General features: G+C 41.5%; 1 protein-coding gene across 2 annotated transcripts in view; it reads left to right on the top strand.

The window, feature by feature from the left end:
- Window positions 1-25,230, top strand: part of CUNH1orf141 (chromosome unknown C1orf141 homolog) — a 57,372-nt gene that overhangs the window by 9,577 nt on the left and 22,565 nt on the right. For both annotated transcript variants that reach the window (XM_031378010.1, XM_031378011.1), the window contains 3 exons: window positions 3,850-3,989; window positions 8,606-8,715; window positions 18,613-18,677. In XM_031378010.1, coding sequence (XP_031233870.1) covers window positions 3,850-3,989; window positions 8,606-8,715; window positions 18,613-18,677 — 315 coding nt within the window. The remainder of the gene's footprint in view (window positions 1-3,849; window positions 3,990-8,605; window positions 8,716-18,612; window positions 18,678-25,230) is intronic.

Genomic DNA, 25,230 nt, shown 5'->3' with positions numbered 1-25,230 from the left:
AAAAAAAAAAAAAAGAAAAAAAGAAAAGAAAAGAAAAGAAAAGAAAGGAAAATTAAAAACCTTAATTTTTGTGACTAAGGTATTAGCGAAGTTTCATATGGATAAACCCAGTCAGTATTTTATCTTCTGTCCTTAGTTCCCTTTATATGTTAATTGTTTTACAACCTCTTGGAATGTGCTGTAAGTTGTAGAAGCCTGCTTGCTTTCTCAGAAGCCATTAATTGATGACACTTGAAGATTGGTAGAGTTCTCATTGCAGTTTTGATTATTAGAGAGGACTTAATAGCAGTCCTATTATAAAAAAGCTTAATAATTACTAATATAATTTTAGGAATTCTTATAGTATCATAATAGATGAATTAAGAAATCATCTATTTATATAGCATCACTATTTGCTATATATATAGTACATCTTCGTTGTTCTGCAGAGATCTGCTCAAAAAGGTGGGCTAATACCTAGTGATTGTTATATACATGTATATATTTAATTATAACAGGAAAAGCATACTAATAGCAGGAATCTTTCTTTTTTAATTTTTTTAAAAGATTTATTTATTATATGTAAATACTCTGTAGATGTCTTCAGACACTCCAGAAGAGGGCATCAGATCTTGTTATGGTTGGTGGTTATGTCATGTGGTAGCTGGGATTTGAACTCAGGACCTTCAGAAGGACAGTCAGTGCTCTTAACCACTAAACCATCTCTCCAGCCCAGGAATCTTTCTTAAAATGTAATCTTATTGGCCTTGCCTAGAGAAGCAAATTTGTCAATAACTTTACCAGTCCATGGCAGAACCATCTCAGGAAGATCTCCTGCTAGTTCTTTAATTCTCCTTGATGGCTTCTGGCATAAAACTTACCCAATTAGCTCATATCACTTAATTAACCCATTTGTACTAATCTACCTTTGCCACGTGACCCATTACCTCTCTTACATACAATTAGTCCTGGCACCTCATCCTTCCAACCTCTGTCTCCAGCTGGTGAATGCCACTTGTTTTGTTTTGTTTTGTTTTTCTCAGAGTTCCTATCTCTGCCTGGATGTCCCACCTCCCCTCTCCTGCTCTGCCATAGTCCATAAGCTCTTTTTTAAATCAACTAGAGGTTGATGGAGAAAAATGTTTACAAAACACTGATACTGGTGACGCTTTACAAAAATAACAACACGAAAATCCCAACAGTACTCAGCTCTCTGCTGGTACTGAAATCAACATTTAAATACTACAAAGACAACCTTTACAAAGTGCACAAGAAGATTATCCCAACACTCAGTCTCATCAGTGAGAGGCTCCTCTCCATATCTAGATGTCTCTTCCCAGTTGATGCTGTTCCAATACTGAGAATCCCTGCTTGTGGCGGTTTCCAACCCTGCGCCTATTAGGGTCCTATCTGCATGCTGAACTGTGGACCTTCCTTCATCAGTGATAACACTGAGACCTGAGGGCTTCTCGGCTGTCACTTTTACATAACTTTCTTATCACTCTCTAAACTTTCCTCCTAAGTTCTAAACCTTTGGTTCCCAAGAAGGGCTCTTTAACAGATCAAGCTCCTACAGTGCTCCCACAGAATCCTCCCCACTGTGAGAAATAACACGTCAGCATCTACGTCTCACGTTTTTCACTTCATTCTTTCTTCCAAATCAGAAGCTAAAGTAGAGGTTTACACCTGCATGTCTTTTTCTTATGGGAATTCCCTCCTTATATGGTTAAGCTCTTTCTGGGCAGACAGATGAACCTCAGTTTGCATGTCTTATCACTATAGCAAAGATCATGCAATTGATGCCATAGCCTGCTTACCATCATATTCAAGGAATGTGATAAATTTTCTGGTCCACTAGCTAGTTGAAGAGCATCTCCTTTCTCGTGTCATAGACTCCATCCATCCAGGAGGAGTACCACCACATTCCACCTAGAGGAAGGTGGGCCATCTTCACTCTGGTATATCTTACAAGGATGCTGAACTCTATGGTGGCTCAGTCTTGGTTGCCTCACCCATAGCAGGAGAGAAAGGAAGCACAACATCTCATACCACATGAGGAAGGAAAGCCATGTCAGGATTGTATGTGAAATATGCTCCACCCCCAGATGGATCAACCTCAGTAGCCTGTCTTATTACCCATCACAAAGGAGCGCGTAGCTGCACCTCCCTGATGGTCTGTGTACTGGAGGCTATTTATGGGGATCTCTGGCCTAGCCTGGTAGGAGGGTTCAAGCCAGGGGGAAAGGGTACACCCTGCTGCTGCTGCTGCTGCTGCTGCTGCTGCTGCTGCTGCTGCTGCTGCTGCTGCTGCTCTGAGATGCTGCACTGTCTGTGCTGAACCAAGTCAAACCAAGCCAAGCTGAGTCAGAGGAGGGCTGGCTGGCAAGCGAGTGCAGTGCAGGGGAGCTTCTGGTGTCAAAAGCTTCCTTCGGAAGAGCATTCTCTTCCCAGGGAGTGTTACAGCTCCCTGACAGATGCCCTTAGACAATAGAGTAATTCTCACACACCTTTATTCCTTCTGGCTAGGATCTTATATGCAGTTTTGGGGTGAGTTGAGTCTGATAGCAGATGCTTCCTATTGGCTTGGCCTAAGATGCCTCATCTACATGAGGAGGGACTTGTGGGTGCTACCCCTACATGATCGATGGCCACAATTATCTCTATAGGAGGCTGTGGCTACGTGACAGGGACCTGGAGTTGGTATCCAACTATCCCTTCTAGATCTCCAAGGCTTCAAGCCCTAGTTCAACCTTACCAGGCTTCCTCTCAATGTCCACCTCACCTCCCAGATCATATTTGATGCTGTTGGTCTCTGTACAGATGCAAATTATATGACTCTTTCCAGGGAGACACAAGCAAACATCTGCTTATCTCAGATACAGCATCAACAACAGATCAAAAATAACTAGTGAACCAATGAGTTTATTGGGGTTAGTTATGAGAGCACACACAACTCAGAGGCAACTACATCACCAAACCATCTACCCCAGCACAGGTGACAATTCATAAAATCTGCATCCCTGGGGGTCCCCTTCCCAACTTACACATGGCTCCATGAAAGAATCTCCTCTTCCCCACGAGTTGGTTAGGTTACAACTTCTATAACTTGGGGAGGGCCCTTGAAAATCTTTAACTTTCTCAATGTTGTAAGTCTTATATGTTTCATGAACTTCCTGTCTTATGACCTTCCCCCCACCCCCGCCCCTTACAAGAAGGTTTCAATTCAGAGAAAATGACTCTCCAGCAACTAAATAGGTCTGCCTTAAATTCAAAAAATTTAGGGCTGGAGAGATGGCTCAGTGGGTAAGAGCACTAACTGCTCTTCCCAAGGTCCTGAGTTCAAATCCCAGCAATCACATGGTGGCTCACAACCATCCGTAAAAAGAGATCTGACACCCTCTTCTGGTGTGTCTGAAGACAGCGACAGTGTACCCACATACACGAAATAAATAGACATTAAAAAAATTTTTACAAAAAGATTTATAAAAAAAAATTTAGTTAGAAGGGCTCCTGAATGGTTATTGGCTTATTGTCTTTATTAAATAGATGGGAAGGAGTCATACATAGATGGGAAAAGGTCACACAGCCAAAGGACAAGATTCTTTCCAAATTTAATTCATAATGTTTTTGGTCTTTAATTTTAAATCCGAACTATTTTTCATTATTACCTTATTTACAAATTCTCTCTCTCTCTCTCTCTCTCTCTCTCTCTCTCTCTCTCTCTCTCTCTCTCTCTGTGTGTGTGTGTGTGTGTGTGTGTGTGTGTGTGTGGTGTGGTATGTGTAAAGAGAGAATGATTATTTTTTTCCTTAATACACAGAATCTGCCTGTAAAAAGAATACTTACATTTTCATTTTTACTTCACTGCAGAATATCAACGATCAACTAAGAAATAAGCCTTTGATTACACCCCTGCTGTTTGACCTTCATGAGAAATTTGGATACACAATCACCCCATCTGCATCTAAGATCATAGAAAATAAACCACAAGATCTTAAGAAGTCAAAAAAGTAACTATTATAATTCACCTGAAAGTTGTAAAGCGTATTTACTTTAGGTTGTTTGATAATAAATTAAAATTAGCCCAGCATAGTGGTGCATGCCTTTAATCCCAGTACTTAGAAGGCAGAGTCATGGGATCTCTGAGTTTGAGATCAACTTGGTACACATAGCAAGTCTCAATCCAGCAAGAACTACAAAATGAATCCCTGTCTCAAAAAAAAAAAAAGCAATATCGTGGGTTAAAATATACTAGATTAATGTTCTGAATATTCCCATTTAGAAAATAAATATTACAATATTTTGCAAGTGTTGGTGATAATTACAATTCTAATTTTTAAAGAAAGGCTTTTTGAATTAGGAGGTGGTAGCATGCACCTTTAATCCTAGCACTCAGGAGGAAGAGGACAGGTCATTTTCTGTGAGTTCAAGACCAGCCTGTACGAGTGAGTCCCAGAACAGTAGGCTACACAGAGAAATCCTCTAGAAACAAAAAGAAAAAAAAAAAGAAAAGAGAAAGAAAAAAGAAAGGATAAATGAAAAGAAAAAAGACTTAAAATCAATTCTACTCCTCTCATTTAATGTTAAATTTTATATAAAATTTTTAAATTTTACTTTTTTAAAAAAAAGCTTGCAGCCAGAGGTAAAGCAGCATATACTCTTTTTTTTTAAGTATTCTACTTCATGTTTTTATTATTAACTTTTGGTTTTCTTTCTTTTCTTTTCTTTTCTTTTCTTTTTTTTTCTGGAGACAGGGTTTCTCTGTGTAGCCCTGGCTGTCCTGGAACTCACTCTGTAGACCAGGCTGGCCTCAAACTCAGAAATCTGCCTGCCTCTGCCTCCCAAGCGCTGGGATTAAAGGCATGTGCCACCACTGCCCGGCCAGCATATACTCTTAACCACGGAGTATCTCTGCCTAAAATCTTTCTCAGTTAGTTTCTTAGGAAGAGACTTTGACTGGGGATGTAGCTCAGAGACAGTGCCTGCCCATTTGAGGCTGGGGTATCTGGATATGCCATAATGAGTCATTGGCCTCAGAGATGCAGAGGAGAGTCCAGATGTGCAGCAGAGTACCATCAGCATCAGTTAGATGATGCGTGGAAATTATAACCTTTTCATTTACTCAGGGAAAGAAACCAATGTATGAAGTCATGGAAACACTGTGTCCTGATGATGTTCAGTGATGCGTCCAAGGTCACACACACAAGAGGCAGAAGGTGGATTAGAACCAGCACTCTGTTTCAGTGTTTGTATTCTTGAATTTAAAGCTTTTCATTGTATTCCTGACTACACACATGTATCTGTGGAGGGGTTTGTGTCCATATGAGTGCAGATACCCACAGAGGCCAAAAGAGAGCATGAGATTCCTCAAAGCTGGAATTACAGTGGAGAGCCACCTGCTGGGGGTGCCGGGGGTCCTTTGGGAAAGCAGCATATACTCTTAACCACTGAGCTATCTCTCAGACCCAGGAGTTTTGTGGTTTTTATCGAAATCATGTCATGTGCAGTAGGATGACTGAGGCCTCAAGCTTGGTGCCTAGATACAGTGTCACTGTGGCACTTCATACTTACATGAGAACAAGGAGGTTAGGGATAATGGGGGATTACAGTGAGAAACCCCAGGGTATGTTGGGGTTGTCTTAGAGTCCTGTGTACTAGTCTAGCAAAGGCAGGTAGAAATCAGGTGGACAAGCAGGTCCAAATCTAAAATTACACAGTTTGGACCATTGTTCTCCTTGTTTGCACTCTGATTTTTGATACAAATATCACTCTCTCAGACTTTTGTTATCTGAGATTTAACAAAACATCAAAATGTTTCCATTATGGAATTGTAAGTTAAGAAAAGGGAGTTTGTGACCTGGTATAGAGGCAGGTCCCTATAATCTGCGTATTTGGAAGCCAGAGACAGGTGTACCCAGAGCTTGAGGTAAAACCATTTACTTGCTCTGAATCTTCAAAGTAAGTGCCTGTCAGCCTTTCTGACTTAGATTAACTCTGCCTCCACCTTACACTCCCAAGTTAGCTGGACTGAAAGCATGCAGCCAGAGGTAAAGTTAATCTTGGTTGCCAGAGAGGAAGTACTAGAAGGTAATAGAACCCTTTGAAAGAAGGGCCTTTCGAGGGGGCCTTAGGTCACTGAGAGACCTGCCTGAGAAAGAATCTCCCACCCCTGCCTTTCACTATGAATTCTCACTGTAACCCAGGATGTCCTGGAACTCAATATAGCCCAAGCTGTAATCAAACTCACTGTAACCCTCCTGAGTTAACCTCAGAAGTGGACTATGGGATCATGATGTGAGCAGTTTTATTCTGACACATAATCCCTACCATGATAAACTGCTTTGTTATAGGGCCAAAAGTAATTCTGTCAGTAAGTCATGGACTGAAACTTCCAATGCTATGAGCCAAAATAAAACTTTTTTATCTCTTTTTTTTCCAGTAATAGAAAACTAACACAAAAATCAGTACTATATAAATAGATCTTAGCTCCACTCTGACTAAGTGGGGCACATCTCAGAAATTGTGAGATACTCAGTGAGTAAAAGAGAGAGTTAAGAGGGGTCTTAATTAGGAGAATTGGTTCATGGAATTATTGAGACTGAGGAGTTCCAGATAGGCCCTCTGCAGGCTGGAAAACTTGGGAAGCTGGTATGATGTCCTGTCGCCACATAAAAGAACGGAACTCTTGGTGTCATTCACCCAGTGACCCAGAAGAGCACACAAAGACGAGAGCAGATTCTATCAAGTATTACCAGTCTATAGCCACATGTTTTCAACATTTGGAGGAGGTTGCCTCAGTAAATGCTCTTGAGTCTAGTCACCGCATCTTACACACATACCTTGTTCCAAGTCAAAGCCTTAAATGATGATGAAAGAACAGGGTTCATGACGCTCTGGGGGAGTTCGAAGCTTAGAAAGATCAGTGGCAATGCTTTTGGTTTTCCTTTTATGGTTGATCGATTTTGCACAGGTTGCGTATGTAACAGGATACGTTACATTGTTATAAATGATCTCAAATCACACAGTAACTTGGTCAGAGGCTGTGTGAGAGTTAGAGCTGTAAAGGCAAGCTACCAACAGCATTTCTCAGAAAAACACAATAGCACAGGAGGGAGGTTAGTCAATCAGTTTTCACTCTGAGGTTGAAGGCCTGAGAACCCGGGAGAAGGCGGGAGAACTTTTGTCTTGGAGCCCAAAGGCCAAAGAATCTAGAATCCTGGTATCCAAGAACCGTCAGAGTGAGTGTGTTCTTCAGGGAAGAGCTGAAGCTGAATTTGTTCTGTTTAGACTCCCAAAGGATTGGATGGTACTCACCCATCTGCACACAGATCCCCTTCAGTCCAGTAACTCTTGCACCTACTTGGTCTAGAAACACTCTAACAGACCTATCCAGAAAGAATTATTTGCCAGTTCTTTAGGTAATCCTGTATCCAGTCAACTGGCACCTAAATGAACTAGCATATTGTTACCAGGATGATTAGGGTCAGCATTCGGTCCCGGGAACCTTAACAAGTTAGGCTCAGCCACTCATCCATAATACATCATACAAAGAAGTTACAGTAAAAGGTTGAGAAAGCAGAGTTAATTCACTGTGGCCACACTAAGTGGGAAAACAAATAAATAGGTCCAGGGGCAGTTCTTCCCAACACACACACACACACACACACACACACACACACACACACTTTCAGGGTCCTGACATGGGGTTTAAGTTTAAATAGAGGGCAAGAAGTATACATTGCTAAGCAACCGTAGTCAAGGTGTGGTCATGCCCATCCTTACTGCCTCAGCTCCAGAGAACCCCAAAGGTGGACTGCCTGACAGTCTACAGCACTGGGTGAAGTCTCTTTCTCAGAAACCAGCTCCTCCTCTGCCTGGAGCTAGGCTTCAGTCCACGCTCTTAGGCTTCAGTCCACGCTCTGCCTGGAGCTAGGCTTCAGTCCCCGCTCTGCCTGGAGCTAGGCTTCAGTCCCCCGCTCTGCCTGGAGCTAGGCTTCAGTCCCCCCCTCTGGCTGGAGCTAGGCTTCAGTCCTTGCTCTGCCTGGAGCTAGGCTTCAGTCCCCGCTCTGCCTGGCGCTAGGCTTCAGTCCTTGCTCTGCCTGGCGCTAGGCTTCAGCCCTCTCCTTTGCTCAGTGTAGGACTTTTTGAGAAATTTCAGTTTTTTGGAGTCCATCATTTCAAGGACTCTGGTACAATTTTCCCTCCTTAGACTATCTTTGCTCCTGCTGTGGCAGTTGCAGTACCTAGAAAAAAAGAGCTACTACAGTGAGGTTCTCCGTGTACTACATAGATGCCGTCACCCTCTCTGATAGATGAACTGTCCCTGAGTCCATATATCACCACTTTCCATTCAAAGCTGTCCCAAATATCTCACGGAATCAAGTTCTGCTGTGTGTTCTGGTCAGCTTGTGAATACTGGCATCCTGTGTGCACAGGCTCCCATCCTGGCAGCACCACCCCACTGACTATCAGCAACACTTCAGGTTCCTTTTCTAGTCAGCCTCAGTCTTCTGCCTCCAATCTGCAAAATGGGAGTGTTTATATTTCTCCAAATTTGCATTTTCAATCTGTTTTGTAAATTTTCTGATTATTTTGTTTATGACAACTCTCCTTTCATTTCTTCCAGGTCTGTGTCTTTCAAATCTAACCCTAAATCCAGAAGTAATTTTGAAGCGTCAAGTTTAAGATCACCTATTCTTGGAACAAGTAAAAACTGTGAAGAAAGTAAATTAATGGGTAATGCTCTGTGTAATATAATTACGTCTCCTTTTATTTATGAATGAGTGCTATTAAGTAGTGATTTATTAATCACTCCCTCTTTCTTCTGGTATCTTAACAACTTTTTTATTTCTATTAAAATATTTGCATAACAAATATTTTTTATAATTCACTGTATATACCCTCAAAACACACACACACATACAGATACACACAGACACACACAGACACACACACATACACACACACAGACACACACACACATATGCACACATATACACACACACAGACACACACAGGCACACACATACACACACACATAGATACACAGACACACACACACATAGACACACACAGACACATACACACACAAACACACACAGACATAAACACACGCACACAGACACACACGCACACACACACACCCTCTGTATTTAGATGTAATCTTACTTTATTGCCCAGACTGAACCTGAACTCCTGGCTTCAAAAGATCCCTCTGCCTCATCTTTTCAGACTCCAAGCACATCCTGTCACACCTGGTTCACAAATACATTTTTATGAATATATTTTTATGTTGATACGGTTTTTCATTTCTTTCCTGGGGAGACACGAAGGAATAGCAATTTACCCCAGACAGATAGGGCACCAACAGACCAAGAAAAAAGATTTCATCCAAGTCTAGCCTGATGAATCAGAAATTCACTCAGATTCTTTCCACAGATGTATATGGATGGGGGCTTACTTATAGGAGCATGGTATTGCCAGGATACTCCCAGGAAGTCCTTCTCTCAGTAGCTACACTATTGAAGAGCCCAAACCCTGTCAGCTTTCACGCCTTCTGTATTTGCTGGTTTCCCTTTTTCCCATACCATGCGCATCTTGGGACAGGGATGGGAGGAGGGGTGAGGGTGGTGAGAGCCCAGTGGCCCTGCCCTCTCCTAGGAAGGAATGTTAATAGCTTTCTGCCATAGGCCTACCCCTCATTGTATTGTCCTTATTTCCTTATACACAAAGATCAAGATTTCCGGTGCGTCACCACAGCACTTGCTGAGTCATGATGGCCAATGGTCAAGTCACACATAGAAGAAATACTTCCACCATACAATTAGTTTCCTCATCTAGAAGGAAATGGCAACTTTCCTTTTAACTCAACCCTAAGACTTTCCTTGAATTTTTTAAAAGAAAAGTCAATTATAAATTGTTTCTTTAACAGAAACATAGTTACAGGACTAGAACTATGTGGTTGGAGACCCCACATTTTATAGATGTTTTGAGGAGATGAGCATCATCTGTTACTTCCATTTTTCTGTCATATTCAACCAGGTGATTCCATTGTCGTCAGTCCCCTTGACTCAAGCTTCTGGCTACACTCAGCTCCATATTGCCTCACGTCTGTGTTGTGCTCTGGGAGTTTTCTAAAGATGCACTTTCACACATGGCCTTTGCTCTCTCCGTTCCTGCTTAAATATCAGCTCACTCCAATCAGATCCCTCCCTCACGATTCTCCTTAAAGTACGCTGATCAGGATTGCCAGAGGCCTGGTGTTACTGCTAAATCCAAACAACATTTTTCATTTCCATTTTCTTCTTCTCCGGGGTCAGTTCATTGATCATCCCAAGGGTGTTTGGTCAAACACAGATGTGGGCAGTGAATGGCTATTGAACGTCTAACCAGAACACCAGTGACTGCTCGTCTGTCAATAGAGAAACCAAAGACCAAGGACTTGAGTCTTGAAAGTTCATTTTATGTAGAGTCTTCCCAGTATTGGAAGCCTCATGGGGAATCTGCCTCAAGCCAGCTCCTGCTAGTGTATTGTCGAGGGAACCCGGACAGGGGCTATTAATCATTTCAAAGTTTTGTCTTGAGCTTCGGGTTGGGAAGCCAGCCTGTCCACGAGATTCATGATGTTAGTACTTTTCTTATCACTCCCTGCACCTTTCCTTCATTATCAGCTCTCTGTGTAGTGAGAAGCTTATATACACCTAAGACTTCTAAGTCCTGCATTTTTTCCTGAGTCACCCTTCAGGCTATATCTACGTTAAAGGTTAACTCAGAACAAACAAAGCATTAGCAGTGTGCATGACTGGGCTGCTTTTAATGCATGATATGAAGTACAAATGTGTCCTCATACTAGAATATAAAGCACCCATATATGACTCCTATTCTTTCCTACTGTTAATAATAGCCATATTGGTTTCACATGAAATATGGCATCTGCAGCCAGGCATCTGATCAGCAAGGGAAGCTGTGTAAGTGGGAGCACATTTATAACAGCAGGCAGATATGAGGAGGAGCGGAACAATGGGAAAGTTGGAAAGCTGTTCTGAGGCCAGGAAGGCTCAGGAGCCAGGAGGCACAGAGAGTAGGTCAACATGAAGGTTCCCCTCTATTCTTGATGTCAGAGACAGTTTCATCAACTGCTTTAGCTTTCTGTTCAACCAACTAAGCTTTGCCTGTCAAGCTAAAGCAGCATTCTTTTACATTCTTTATGGTCATATGTCAGTACCAAATGATCTACCCATTTGGTAGCCCATTTCCTAAGATTGCTTTCCTAACTTGACCTGATATTCTATCCAATAGCCCCAGCAGGCTTTTACCATAACTCAAGTCAGATGTTTAACTTCTGTGTAAGAGTCCTGGAGTGAGTGGCATCAGGAGCAGTCACAGAGGTAGCCATCAGGGAACGAATGATCTATCTATGGTGTGATTTGCACTCAGAAGCCAGTGTGTGGGAAATAATCCCTCTCTCTCTTTTTTTCAACCCAGTAATGTAGTTACTTTTTTCAATGCTATGATAAAATATTCTGGCAGAAACAACTTAAGAAGGGAACGGTTTACTTTAGTGCACAGTTCCAGGCTTAAAATCCATCACAGCAGAGATGCTTTGGTGGTAAGAGTGTAAGGCATCTAGTCGTGTTGCTTATGTGAACAGGAGCTAAGAGAGATGAACACAAGCTCAGGATGCCCCTTTCCTCCATGTATATATACAATCCAGGATCCCAGCCCAGGGACTGGTGATGCCCATTCTGACAGCGGGCATTCCCACGTCAATTAACCTCATATAGACAATTCCCCACAGTACACCTAGAGGCTCATATCCCATGTGATTCTAGATCCTGAAAGTTGACAACCGGTGTCAATCATCATACCTGTAAGTCAGATTGGCTTTCTGGGACACCTATGAGTCTTCCTAGTCCTTGGGGCTGTTCATGGGCACAGAACAGTAAGCTGTTTTTACAATGGCAGGAGCCATTCCTCTAGAACCTTGTTGACTTGTGACATAGGACCTGGTAAAGATGTCATTACATATCATAGTCTGCCCTTCACCAGACCAATGCAGTCTATGAAAGTGACACTCATTGTAGCAAGGGAGATGTGCTCATCTCAAAGCCAACAGTCCCTCCTTTCAGTCACAACAGGTCCCCATAAGTATCAGAACCAGTTTTAATATTTCTAAGTATAATTCGGAAGGCCCCAGAAGTGTGTGAACACCCACAAAGGATGAAGAAATGACCCAAAATGTATTTTTGCCAAGTACACTCATATGCATTTATCTCAGCTGTCCCCTTATTGGGGAAGGGCTAGATGTTAGTGAGAACGCAGGCAGCATGGTTCTCTTTGCTTCCGTTTCAGATCTCCCGTTCCTTTGGATATCAGGGCTATTCTTTGATGTCTTCTTCTCATGCTTTTGTACATCGGAGGCTTAACTCCAGCAAGCGGCACTGCTGTCAGTGTCACCAAAACCACCTCCCCTAGGCCAGTCCCCATCTCAGTCGGTCTTTCAGAGAGCCTGTGTTTCCAGTTTTCAACAGAACCTGGTCACCAAGGGCACGGTCTCTAACACTATGCATCCATGCTAGATTAATTTAAAGCCTATGCTGGATAGCGCACATGATTCTGAATTTTCCATTTCTGGTCTCGTATCAACTCACCCAGTTTAAGCCTGGTCTGGAGTGGCTGTGCATAAACAATGCCATGAGGGCTTAAGTGTAGCTCAGGGAAGTTTCTCTTACTCTCCCTGGGCAGGAGGTAGGACCTGGTCCCAGTGCTGGTGCATCATGGCACAGTTTCAGGATCGATCCTTCCATGGCATGACTCATCCTTTCTTTCTTATCCAAGGTTTGGGGCCACCAGGATAAAGGTAGTCCCTATTTGGTTCATGTGTGTTTGTCCTTTGTGTTATCTCAAAAATAAAGGTAGGACAGCTATTAGTATGGCCACTATTAAACAGTCCAAAATGAGTGTCAGTCTCCCTCAGCAGGGCTTTAATAACATCGGTAGCTTTGTCAGCCTATGTGGGAAAGACTTAAACCAACCTTTAAAAAGGGTCAACACACATCAGCATGTATTTGAACTCTCTTCACTTTGGCATTTGAGTAAAAGTTGAGTTGCCAATCCTGGCATAGGTCTTGACCTTTTTTTTTTTGGTTTTTGGTTTTTTTTTGTTTGTTTGTTTTGAGATAGAGTTTCTCTTTGTAGCCCTGGTTGTCCTGGAACTCACTCTGTTGGCTGGCCTCCAACTCAGAAATCTGCCTACCTCTGCCTCCCAAGTGCTGGGATTAAAGGCGTGCACCACCGCGGCCAGGTGGTCTTGACCTTGATTATGTAAAGTCTTTGGGTTATTCTAAAGATAAACTATATATCTAGCAGATGTTCTTTATATGACTTCAAATAACCCCCATCCTGCAATCCACAGCTTATTGTAATTAACCAGAGCATCTTTCTAAAAATAAACTCATGCAACTGGACTTACCATTTGGCCCCAGCAAGTAGCCCAGAAGGAATATTGTTCCTTTCGTTTCTTGTCCTGTTGTCTTATTCAGACTCAGCAATTCTCCAGCATCCTGGTTAGCCTTAACTGTCAACTTGACACTGTCATCTGAGAGAAGCCTCAGTTCAGAAACTACTTAGGTGAGATTGATTTTGTGTGGATATGTCTACATTGGCTTGTTGGCTGACTGATACAGGAGGACCCAGCCTGCTGTAGGCAGCACTAACTTAAGCAGGTCCTAAGATGGATAAGAAGGCTAGGTAAGCATAAGCCTGTGAGCAAGTCAGAGAGCAAGCGGCATTCTCCCATGCTTCCTGCTCGGGTTCCTGCCCTGACTTTTTCAACGATGGACGGTGACCTGTAAGCCAAATAAACCCCTTCCTCCTCAAGTTGTGTTTGGTCAGCCTTTTATCACAGCAACAAATCAAAGCAGGACAAACAGCCAATAGCCTTTTCTATTGACAGAAGCAGAACTCTGGGGCTCAGATTCAGACCAGTCAAGCATGGGAATGAGTGTCATCATGTGATGAGCTTTAGCAACTTCATAATCTGCAATGCAACCAACTAGTTTCCTCTAGTGCAGTGCATCTCAACCTGTGGGTCACCACCCCTTAGGAAGCCCCACGACCCTTTCACAGGGGTCACCTAAGACTAGCAGAAAGCACAGATATTTACACTACAGTTTACAACAGTAGTTATGAAGTAGCAACAAAAATCATTTTGTGGTTGAGGGGTCACCACAGCATGAGGCACTGTGTTAAAGAGTCCCAGCATTAGGAAGGTTGAGGACCACTGGTCCAGAGGAAGCTGTAGGTGGAACTGTTGGCCTTCTAGAAAAAAATGTTACCCATGCCTGCAATTTAGTTAGAGATCCTACCTGAAAGAGGAGTTTGTAAGTCAAAACTATGTTTCCTATACCAGGCATGGTGATGCATGCCTATAATTCCAGTGCTTGAGAGGTAAAGGCAGCAGGACTCAGAATTCAAGCCAGCCTTGGCTGTGAGCAAGTTTGAGGCCAGATTGGACAACATAAGACCGTGTTTAAGAGAAAATGCACACGCGCACACACACACACACACACACACACACACACACACACATCCCACCACCACCATCACTACCACCACCACCGCCCATACAAACACACATATACATACAATACATAAACTACACATATACACACCCCATACCACACACACACACACACACACACACACACACACACACACACACACACTTGGGTATCTACCAGGAAGTTACAGCTAGTTTTTGTGGTTTGACTGGAAGCCGGGCAGTATGTTTTCCATTCCTGAACATATTGTTTCTGCAGGTAGAGCTGAATGGTCAGGCTGGGACTAAGCTATTCTTTATGGCTAGGGGCTACCTGTCTCATACAACCTGACTCCGTTTTTCATGGCCTGAGGTGATTACCCAACACTCTAGATCTCCTACTCTAGCTTATTAATTTTACAATTAGGCTATGCAGGGACCATCTCAGGAAAGATATGAGTTTCAACTGGTCAGTCCTGACGTGTTTTCCTCACTTCCTCTCTAGTCTTATGCAGTATAAGCCCTCTATCAGCCATCAGGATAGTGAGCAGGGCCTATTGAACGCTAGCCTAGGGACTAATTCAAGCAGTCTGGCAAGGTCATACCAACAGGATTGCCCAGTATAATTCCAATTTATAATGTCTGGTGTGAAAAAGGGAGTTGTGCCTAGTAGTCATCAAGTAGCTGCCCAGTATTCCCCATGTCAAGGTGTTGGGGGTGGGAGGGTAGTCTTAGTAGGAATGAGTAGCATCCAATGAGAGTACCCTGCAGGGTTCAAGAGGAGGGCACCACTCCAGACTCCCCTCATTTTCTTCCCCACCTTCCTTAGTTTTTCCCTGGTTGTGGGGAAGCAGGTTCTGTGCTATCTTTGCTTGGGCTGAGGGTTTTATCTCGGATAGTGCCATATCCCAGCCAGCCCACTCATGTCTGCTGCGGCTTCACCCTCCTCCTGGCTGTAGCTTTTTCAAAACAACTTTGGCACTTGTATCACTGCTTTTCCTTCAGTCAAGACCAAAGCCTGATTGCGCACTGCCACTAAAGCCTCAACATCAGGAATTTCTCTCCCTGTTCCCGCTCCCTTGCACAATTCTAAAATAGGTATAAAATGGTTATATAACTTAGAGAGATCCATTCAATAAACACATTTCCCTAAAATCAAATACATAGAGTGGTTCAAATTATAATAATTTAAAATAATATGTCTCCTTTTCTTTTTTATGTAGTCATAAGCATAATTGGAGTAATTTGCTAGAGCAGAAAGGCTGTCACCAGAAATGGAGGCTGTCCCACGGGTTCTAACAGTCCAAGTTCTGGCATACCTAGACAGAACACAGAAGAAAAAGCTTTAAGTGGAGAAATAAACTATAAGCTAGAAAGAGGTAGAAACACAACTGAAAGCAGAAACAGAAAGCACCCTTGAGGCAGAGAGGCCAGACGTGCCTTAAGCTGAAAATCAAAGCAGAAAGCACCACAGTTTAATTTACTCCATGAAGATGACAGAAAAGAGCCAGAGCCAGGAAAAGAGAAATCCCCAAATAGAATCAATTGGTGGATGCTTGAAAGTTGTTCCACTGCAGACTCCAGGACCTTCTAGTCTTAGGCAGGCTTTGGGCTCTGTGAGGCAACTGAATGACTTACTGAAAGTCCTGAAGCTTTACCTCAGTGAGGCAAGGTGAGGCAAGTATAACTGAATACCAAGGGTTAGGGTGTCTGTCAGTACAGAAGCCAATGAACAGAGACGACTGAGAGAGCTGTCAATATGGTGGTGAGCCAGAAAAGCTGCCTGCCCCAGACCACCTCCTGCTAGCACATTTTACAGAGACCCACACCAAAGTCTGGGTCTGGGACTAGAGAGCTGGTTCAGTGGTTAAAAGTGCTTGCTGCTCTTGTAGAGAACCAGGTTTGTCTCGCAGAACCTATATGGCAGTTCACAACCATCTGTAACTCCAGTTACAGGAGAACCAGTGCCATCTTCTGGCCTCTGCTAGCGCCAGGTACACAGATAGTACATACGCACGGTACACACATGGTAAAAACAGTCATATAAGATAAAAATAAATAAAATGTTCAAACTTTAGGCCTCTCCTGGTGAAGTGGTCAGCTTTGTCTCTGAGGTCATGGTATTGATACTTTTCTCCCCATCTCCTCCTGCACCTTCTCCTAATCATATTCTCTCTCCCCCTCCCTCCCTCTCTCCCTCTCCTTCCCTCTCCCTCTTTCTTCCTCCCTCTCCTTCTCCTCTTCTCTCTCCCTCCCTCTCCTTTTCCCTCTATCTCCCTCTGTCTCTGTCTCTCTCTGTCTCTTTCCATGTCTCTGTCTCTGTCCCATCTCTGTCTCTCTGTCTCTGTCTCTGTCTCTGTCTCTGTCTCTGTCTCTCTCTCTCTCTCTCTCTCTCTCTCTCTGTGTGTGTGTGTGTGTCTCTCCTGCAAGCTATCACGTTCCCTGTCATGATTGTCATAGACTCTAACTCTCTGAAATTGTAAGCCCAGAATAAATACTTCCTTTTATAAGATGCCTTGGTTAAGCTTATCCCAAGCTTATTTATGGTTTCAGATATCATTTTTTAAAAAATCCAGAGCTGATGAGAATGGCTTGATGGGTAAGGGCACTTTCCACACAAGCTTAACACCCTGAGTTTGATCTTTGGGATCCACATAAAGGTAAAAGGCAAAAAACAACTCTATTAAAGTTGTCCCCCGACCTCCATGTGCATGGTGTGGCATGTGTAGCCCCCAACCCACACACACTTCAAATGTACCATAGAAATGCTGTTTTACACTTTTTATTTTCATGAATGTCAGATACCTCTCTTGAGCTACATACTGGTATCTCGGAACTCACACAGGCATCTTAAATTCACCTCCTAGAACAAGACTCACGATTCCCTGCCTTCACCATAAGTGCTAGCCACTCTTCCCACCCTCTTCCTTCAGCATCCTCAACACAACACACTGGACTGACAAGCAACGTAAATGTGAAGTCACCTCTGATTTCTTACTCTCCCCATTCTCAAAGCCCAGCCCATCAGCAAGTCCTCTCTGTGCCAATTCATGCTGAGTTCATTCTTTTCCCTGTTTCCGCTGCCATCCTGATCCAACCATCCTCACCTCTTATTTTATAAATACTAGCTTGTTTCCTAGTATGACTTCTCTCATTCTCTCCATCTTTTCAACTATACCCAACAATGATGCAAACAGCACTACAATTTTCATAGAATAGTTACCCTTTCCAGGTGTCCTCTTTGCTTTCTGTTGCTGTGATAAAACACCATGATCAAAAGCATCTTGGGGGAGTGTGGTGGTTTGAATGAGAATGTCCCGGGCAGCTCATGGATTTGACCACTTTGGTGGCATTGTTTGGGAGACCTTTTTAAAAGGTGCAGCCTTGTTGGAGGTTGTATGTCACTAGCATTGGTGCTATTTCCTGTTTGCTCTCACTGCTTCAAGCTTGTGGCTCCAGGGCTTGAGACCATGCTTGCAACTTATTGTCATGGCTTTGTTCAGCATCACTTATTCTTATCTCTCTGGAACTGTAAGCCCAAACAAACTTTTTATCTATCAGTTGCCATGCTTTGGTCTTGGTGTTTTACTTTTATAACTTAAAGAATATTTTGAATAACATATATGTTTCTATTTTATTTAGAAATTCCTTTTCCAAAAAAATAAAATTGTATAATGATAAGTATTTGAAAATTATATCCTATCGTTTAAGACATCAGCATTAAAGTAAATAATTTCAGAAGCTGGTGAGAAGGCTCAGCTGATAAAGGTGCTGTAGCCAAGCCTGATGGCCTGAGTTTAATCCCTAGGATCCATGTGTTAGAAGAAAACAGACTCCCACAGGTTGTCCTTCGACATTTATACATGTTCTATGTCGTGTATGCACCCATACACATGCTCATATACAAAAACAAATAAGTGTGATGAAAAGATTCAAGGGAGTAGTTTGGAATAGATTTCTCTCTATAAATGTAAAAACATTGCATTCGTAAGCAAATGGGATAATTAAAGTACACAGCTAAAAAATTTACTAGTAGTAGAGAAACTAAAAGCAGTTTTTTAAAAATCATTTTGTGCATGTTTGAATTTCCTTAGAACACAGAAAAGAAAATCTAAAATCAGGACATGTATCTCTTCGTTATCTTAAAGATGAAGATGAAGTAAGTATAATTTACATATCTGTGACTATTTAGCAGTTATTTACGCTAGTTCAATAACTTCATGTCTCTATGTATTACAACTCAAGTGGTGTTTAGAATCCAAAAGTGTAAGGGTGCCAAGCGATTTCAGCTGATATTTATAAAATGTTATATATGAAGACAACATTAAATTATGCATAAGATAAAGCTGTGGACATCTACCTTAAACATTTCTTAAATTTATAATATAAACACATGAACTGTTCATCTTTTCATGTACAGCTCAGAAAAATTTTTTGAGCTATTGTTAGATTATAACATTATAGTAAATACCAAGAATAGGTCACAATTAACCATCCACTGAGGGGCTCCTGCTGCATTGTGAAGCCTCTCTGTCTCGGAGGCTGAGCATGTACCTGGCCACTGTTTAGCAGGTCATATCTAGAGGGCTAGAGAGGCAAGAAAATGTGTGAGAGTAAGCTACCATACAGTCTTTTAGGTATATATTGATTTACTATTACCTGATTATCACTGACATTGAGAAAGAAGCATGAAGCGATACATGCTTAATGACAATCATTAGTAACTATATTTTTATCCGTTTGGGAGGTGGTACTGGGGATTGAGCCCATGGTCTCATGTGTTCTAGGCAAGTCTTCAACCACTGAGCTCTTTCCCCAAGCCATATACCTATTATTTTTGTTTCATACTCCTTAATTTTAAAATTAAAACAGCATTAATGGGATCCACTCCCCAGGATATAGATTTATGCTTATCTGCTTGTTTAAACCCCTGCTTAATAAAAATCTCCCAAGAAAAGTTTAACAACACAGTTTGCTCATCATAATAATTTACTAGCACATCAGTTAAAACAGGCAAAATTTTAAGTATTAAAATTAGGCAGGACCCTCTCTTCATCAGTATTGTTCCACATTGACTTGAGGATGCACCTTATGTTTTCATTTCTTTTCCTATTGCTATCATTACAACACCCTGACAAAACCAACTTAGGAGGAAGGGGTTTATTCTGGTTCACAGTTCCAGAGTGTCACTGTTTGGGGAGACAAAGCAGGAAAGACATGGCGGCAGGACAGGAGGCTGGCTGCTCTCATTGAGTCTGCTTTCAAGAAACAGAGCATGAATATAAAGCCTGCACCTCCTCCAGTGAAGCTCAAACTCTTAAAGGTTCCATAGATCTCCCAAACAGTACCAGCTGCTGGGGTGAAGCCTGAGCCCGTGGGAATGTTTCCAATCTACATCACAGCATTTAGGAATGACAATTTTACCTCACGCTGTTCTATTTCATGTTCAGTGGACCATGTCTTAAACTGAGACATACAAGTATGGGTCCCTACAGAGTCCAGAAGAGGCTGTCAGATCCCCTAGACAACTGTGAACCACCATATACGGGTTCTGGGAACTATGGTCTCCTGCAAGAACAGTATTCACTTTAACTACTAAGCCATTTCATCAGCCCCTTGATGTGGCTCAATATGGTGCTTAGAACAATAATTCCCCAGGGTTTTTTGTTAGATAAGCAATGGTGACATTGAGTAAAATTACATTAATTTTGATTATTATATTTTTATTGTCATTCACATTGAAGAGAATATTTTATTTTCCCCTAGGACTTCTTTATTGAGAGGTATTGTAGCACTTTCAAATATTTAAAAATTTTCCAGATATGTAAGATTGTTTGAGACAATTCATAACAATAGCAAAATTACAGTTATGAAGTAGCAATGGAATAATTTTATGGTTGGGGGATCACCACAGCATGAGGAACTGTATTAAAAGGTCACAGCATTAGGAAGGTTGAGAACCACTGCTTTAGCGTAAAATCATACTACTGATGTAGAAAGCTTTGAGTGGGCTGGGCTGTGTGGCACATGCCTTTAATCCCAGCACTTGGGATGCAGGGCAGGCAGACCATGGTGAGTTTGACCAACCTGTTCTATAGAGCTAATTCCCAGATAGCCAGGACTACACATAGAAACCTGGTCTTGGAAAAAATAATGAAGAAAGAAAGCTTTGAACAGGATAGTGGTACAGATCTTTTTATTACCCTATCATTTGTACTGTTATACATCATCATAATTTTCTGCTTTTGACATCCCTGATATTTCAAAGAAACATATGTTTCTTTATATATATATAAAAAAATAACTGAATATTAACCAGATCTGATATTTTTACCATCATCACTGAAGCTAAGTTTCTGGTATTTTCCTTTTGCTTGATGAATTTCTCTCTGAGTACTTTGTAGGAGAGGTTCACAGGCACCAAAACCTTAGTTTTCTTTTAAGGACATTTCTGAAGGAAATTTTTATTTGATACAAAACTCTGGTTTACTAATATGTGAGTGATGTTTCGCTTTTCCCATGTTAATGTGCCAGCATTCTTTGGCTCACAGCTTCCGTGTTCTCTGCTGAGCACGAGTTTGAGTTGTTGGTCCTGTATCTTATTTCTTACACTGCTGTCAAGGTCTTTCCTTGATGTCTGGGTCTCAGTAGTTGGACTCTGTGCCCACTTATGGTCCTTCTTATATTGATTCTTCATAGACTTGACAAAGCTTCCAGAATTCACTATTCATGTGTTTTGTCTGAGTAAAGAAACATACCAGCCCCATCTCATCAAATATTATTCTAGTCCATTCTCCCTGACCTCCCCTTCTGTTACTCAAGTATGTGTACAGTTATTGTTCCACAGGTTTCTGAATCATGTGTGTGTGTGTGTGTGTACATATGTAATTTCAATATTCTATCTGTAAATTCCTAAATGTTTTCTTTTATATCTGTTTATTTTAAATTCAGCCAGAGATATTTTTAACTTCAAGTATTATTTATTTTCAGTCTTATGTTTTTTCACTTTTTTAAGATTTGGGAGAAAAGCGTCAATGAAAGAGGAAGAAGGAGAGCTATGCAGGGTAGTGGTAGAATTAATGGATCAAAATTAATGTTATACACATATGAAGATGTCAAATGAAACCCATTATTTTATACACAAGAAAATGTTTAAAATCTCTGAATATCCAGATCACCTTAGGGCTATACTCACTTAGCTTTTTTTTGACTGAAACTTCATTTTTCTGGTTCTCTATACATCAACCTGGATTTGCTGAATGTCATGACTGTTATGTTTAGGACATCCAATTCCCTACCTTCAAATAACATTGTTTTATCAGTCCACTTGATGCATTGAAAAGACAAAATTTCTCTTAAAGAACAGCTCATATATTAGTTTTGCTTTTTCCATCTTAGCTGGCTGACTGTAGTCTTCTCCAAATGGCGTGGATCAGAGTCAAACAGAAGCTTGGTCAGAAGCTCTCCTGTTGGCTCTCTTCTTCCTAGCCTTCCTCCATCACCTTCCAGCAGCTTTGGTTGCCCTGAACTTTGTCCTGTCTTTTCCTGGCCAGTGGCTTTACTATCAGGTGTATGCTTCATGCAAGGCCAGTTGCAGCCTGCCGTCCAGTTAAACCTCATACAAATGCCAACTTCACTCTCTTCAAATCAGTTAGACCGAATTCCAGTGCTTTATCTTTGCCACTACTTTCTTTCACTCTGCTGAATGAGAGAAAGTAGAGAGAGAGAGAGCCAGGTGTGCATGTGTGCAAGCTATTCTTTATGGAGGCAGTGCAGTTCTGATAAGAGATTGCTTACTCATGGTGAGTCAGAATTGTCAAAGACATTTCTGATTTGTTGTGTTTGCTCAGTTTCAAAAGTAAGTGCCTGTGTGCTCTCTGTCTCTCTGTCTCTGTCTCTCTCTGCCTCTCTCTCTCTCTCTCTCTCTCTCTCTCTCTCTGTGTGTGTGTGTGTGTGTGTGTGTTTGCATGCATGTACAGGTTTCATCATTATTTCTAGTTCGTTGTCTTTCTCTGCCTCTCTCTCTCTCTCTCTGTATGTGTATATGTGTTTGCATGCATGTACAGGCTTCATCATTATTTCTAGTTCATTGTCTTTCTCTGCCCCCCTCTGTCTCTCTGTGTATGTGTGTTTGCATGCATGTACAGATTCCATCATTATTTCTAGTTCATTATTCTGTCCTTTCTAAAAATTCATAAGCAATGATGGATATCACTCTTTCTTCTTTTCTATTTCTTTCTTTCTTTCTTTCTTTTTTTTTTTTTTTTTTTTTTTTTTTTTTTTTTGTATGGGGTTAAGGATCAAATATATGGACTTGCACATGCTAGGCTGTGCTCTACCAGTGGTCTAGACACCTCATCCCCCAAACACACACCCTCTTTTACTTTTTGTTTTGAGGCTAATAACATGAATAAAATGCTGCTCCAGGGTAGCTTCAAAATTGTGACCCTCCAGCCACAGTCTCTCAAGGAGCTGCAATTATAGAACTGTGCCATCACCCCCACTGGGTGTGTCACTCTTACCAGTTCATAGACTACTGGAATGATTATCTCAGCTATGCTATTGGTTGTTAGTTTTACAGTCAAAAACTTCAAAATTGTGCTGAAATAGTTATTTTGTATAGATTTATTGTGGTTCTATTCATAATAGCTGTTTCATTTAAATACAGACCCATTTATAATATTGTTGCTATTAAGTATACTATTTATAGTATGTAGGACCTGGTGGTACCTGCCTGTCATCCCAGCACTGGAGAGGCAGAGACAAAGGGATTGCAACATCAAGGCCAGCTTTGGGCCACATTGGAAGACTCTTTATCAAGCATTCAACAAGCAAATACTGAAACAGTAACAAAAAGTTACATTGTTTTCCCTCCATTTTAGCTCATTGAGGAATGACTTAGGAAAACATTATCTCTTAGAAACGTTTCATTCATATAACTTCATTTGAAGTATTAATTTGGAAAGTGTTAATTAGCATCTTATTTAGCACTCTATGTATCTTATTAAAATTCCTAACATTGTGAGATTAACATGTAGGTTTTTACATCATCTTTTCAGGCATTGATGTTAAGATTATGCCAGATCATGTAAACAACAGAAAAGGGTTTTGTTGTTTGTTTGTTTGTTTAAGTTAATTGACACAGGCCCTTTTTTTTCAGGTTGGTTGGTTTATTTGTTTCCTACATAAAAGTTTGAAAGCCAGGCATTGGTGGCACACGCCTTTAATCCCAGCCCTTGGGAGGCAGAGGCAGGTGAATTTCTGAGTTCAAGGCCAGCCTGGTCTACAGAGTGAGTTCCAGAACAGCCAAGGCTACACAGAGAAACCCTGTCTCGAAAAAAAAAACCAAACAAACAAAAAGGAAAGCTTGAAAGAACTCATTGGTCAATCTATTTGGGCCTGGTTCTTTGAAATGGACTTAACTAGTACATAATAACTATGTTCAGTTATGCACGCATATTTTGATGCACACATACAATGTGTAATTATCAAATCAGGATAATTAGTATATCCATCATCTCAAACATTCACTTCTCTATGTTGAGAAACATTCCAAATGCTCTCAACTAGTTATTTTGAAATGTGTAACTGTAGTTACATCACTGTGGTCTAGGACAATAGAGCTTAGTCCTTCCTTTTGTGCTGGACAGGGAACACAGGCCTGGCTCTTGTTACGCAAACCTGTATAGAGTTGCACCATAACTCTAATTAAAAAAAAAAAAAAAAAAGACAGACACACTCTGTGTAGCCCAACCTAGGGTCAAGGTGTGTTAACACTCAACCCCCAAAGCTTTGCACTTACATGTATGCTGCCAGACCAGGATTTGTGATTGCTTTTGAACTTAGGTATTTTGCTCTTTCCAGCTTTTTCTCTTCCTTTAGGATTTCTTTGGCCATTTAGGGACTTTGGTGACAGCACAAAATTTGGGGGCTTTAAACATAGACATGGAGGATGTGGCTGGGCGCTAAATAAGGTCAATCTGTAGGTTGCTTAGGCAGTATGGACACAGTTTAACATTAGTAATTCTTTCAATTCGGGTACATAGGATGTTTTCCCTTTCAGGATGTGTAAAGCAGTTCTTTGGCAGGGTGAGGGGGGCATCTAGCATCCCTTTTGCTCCTAAATAACTCTAAGGCATTTCCATGTGTGCTCAAGCCTTTTTGGCTCCTGAATAAAGGCACAGAGACCTGGTATTTTAAACCACAAACCTAAGCTGGGAAGGTTCTGAGCTACTCTAACCTAGCCATGCTGCTAATACCTTGACAAATTGTCCTGGTCTTGCCCTGGCTTGCTCTGCTCCTTGTGTATCCTCATGGCTCCTCTCTCATCTCAACCTCATGGTGAATCCTCCGGCTGTCTTCACATGGCTTCTCTACACCTTCTCCAGGTCCTTCTTTCCTCCTATGATTCCTTGCCTGGGATCAGAACTACTCTCCTCTTCTGCTCAGCTTATTGGCTGCTCAGCTCTTTTATTAACCAATCAGAGCTGTTAGAAAACAACTTTTACATAACATTGAGACTGGAGATGCTTGACCCAGCCGTCCTCAGGACTGTAGTCAGATGTCTGAGTTAGAAATTAGCATCTGAAAACACAGTGCACAAAACCACTATGCAGCAGTGATGTTTATGCCTTTATTTTTTTCATCTCCTTGATTAAAATTTGCTATTTCTTTTTTTTTCTTTCTTTTTCTTTTTTTTTTTACAGCTTTCA

The sequence above is a fragment of the Mastomys coucha genome, unplaced genomic scaffold, assembly GCF_008632895.1.
Source record: "Mastomys coucha isolate ucsf_1 unplaced genomic scaffold, UCSF_Mcou_1 pScaffold18, whole genome shotgun sequence".
NCBI lineage: Eukaryota > Metazoa > Chordata > Mammalia > Rodentia > Muridae > Mastomys > Mastomys coucha.
Note: the sequence above shows the minus strand (reverse complement) of the source record. Positions and strands in the feature narration are given on the sequence as shown.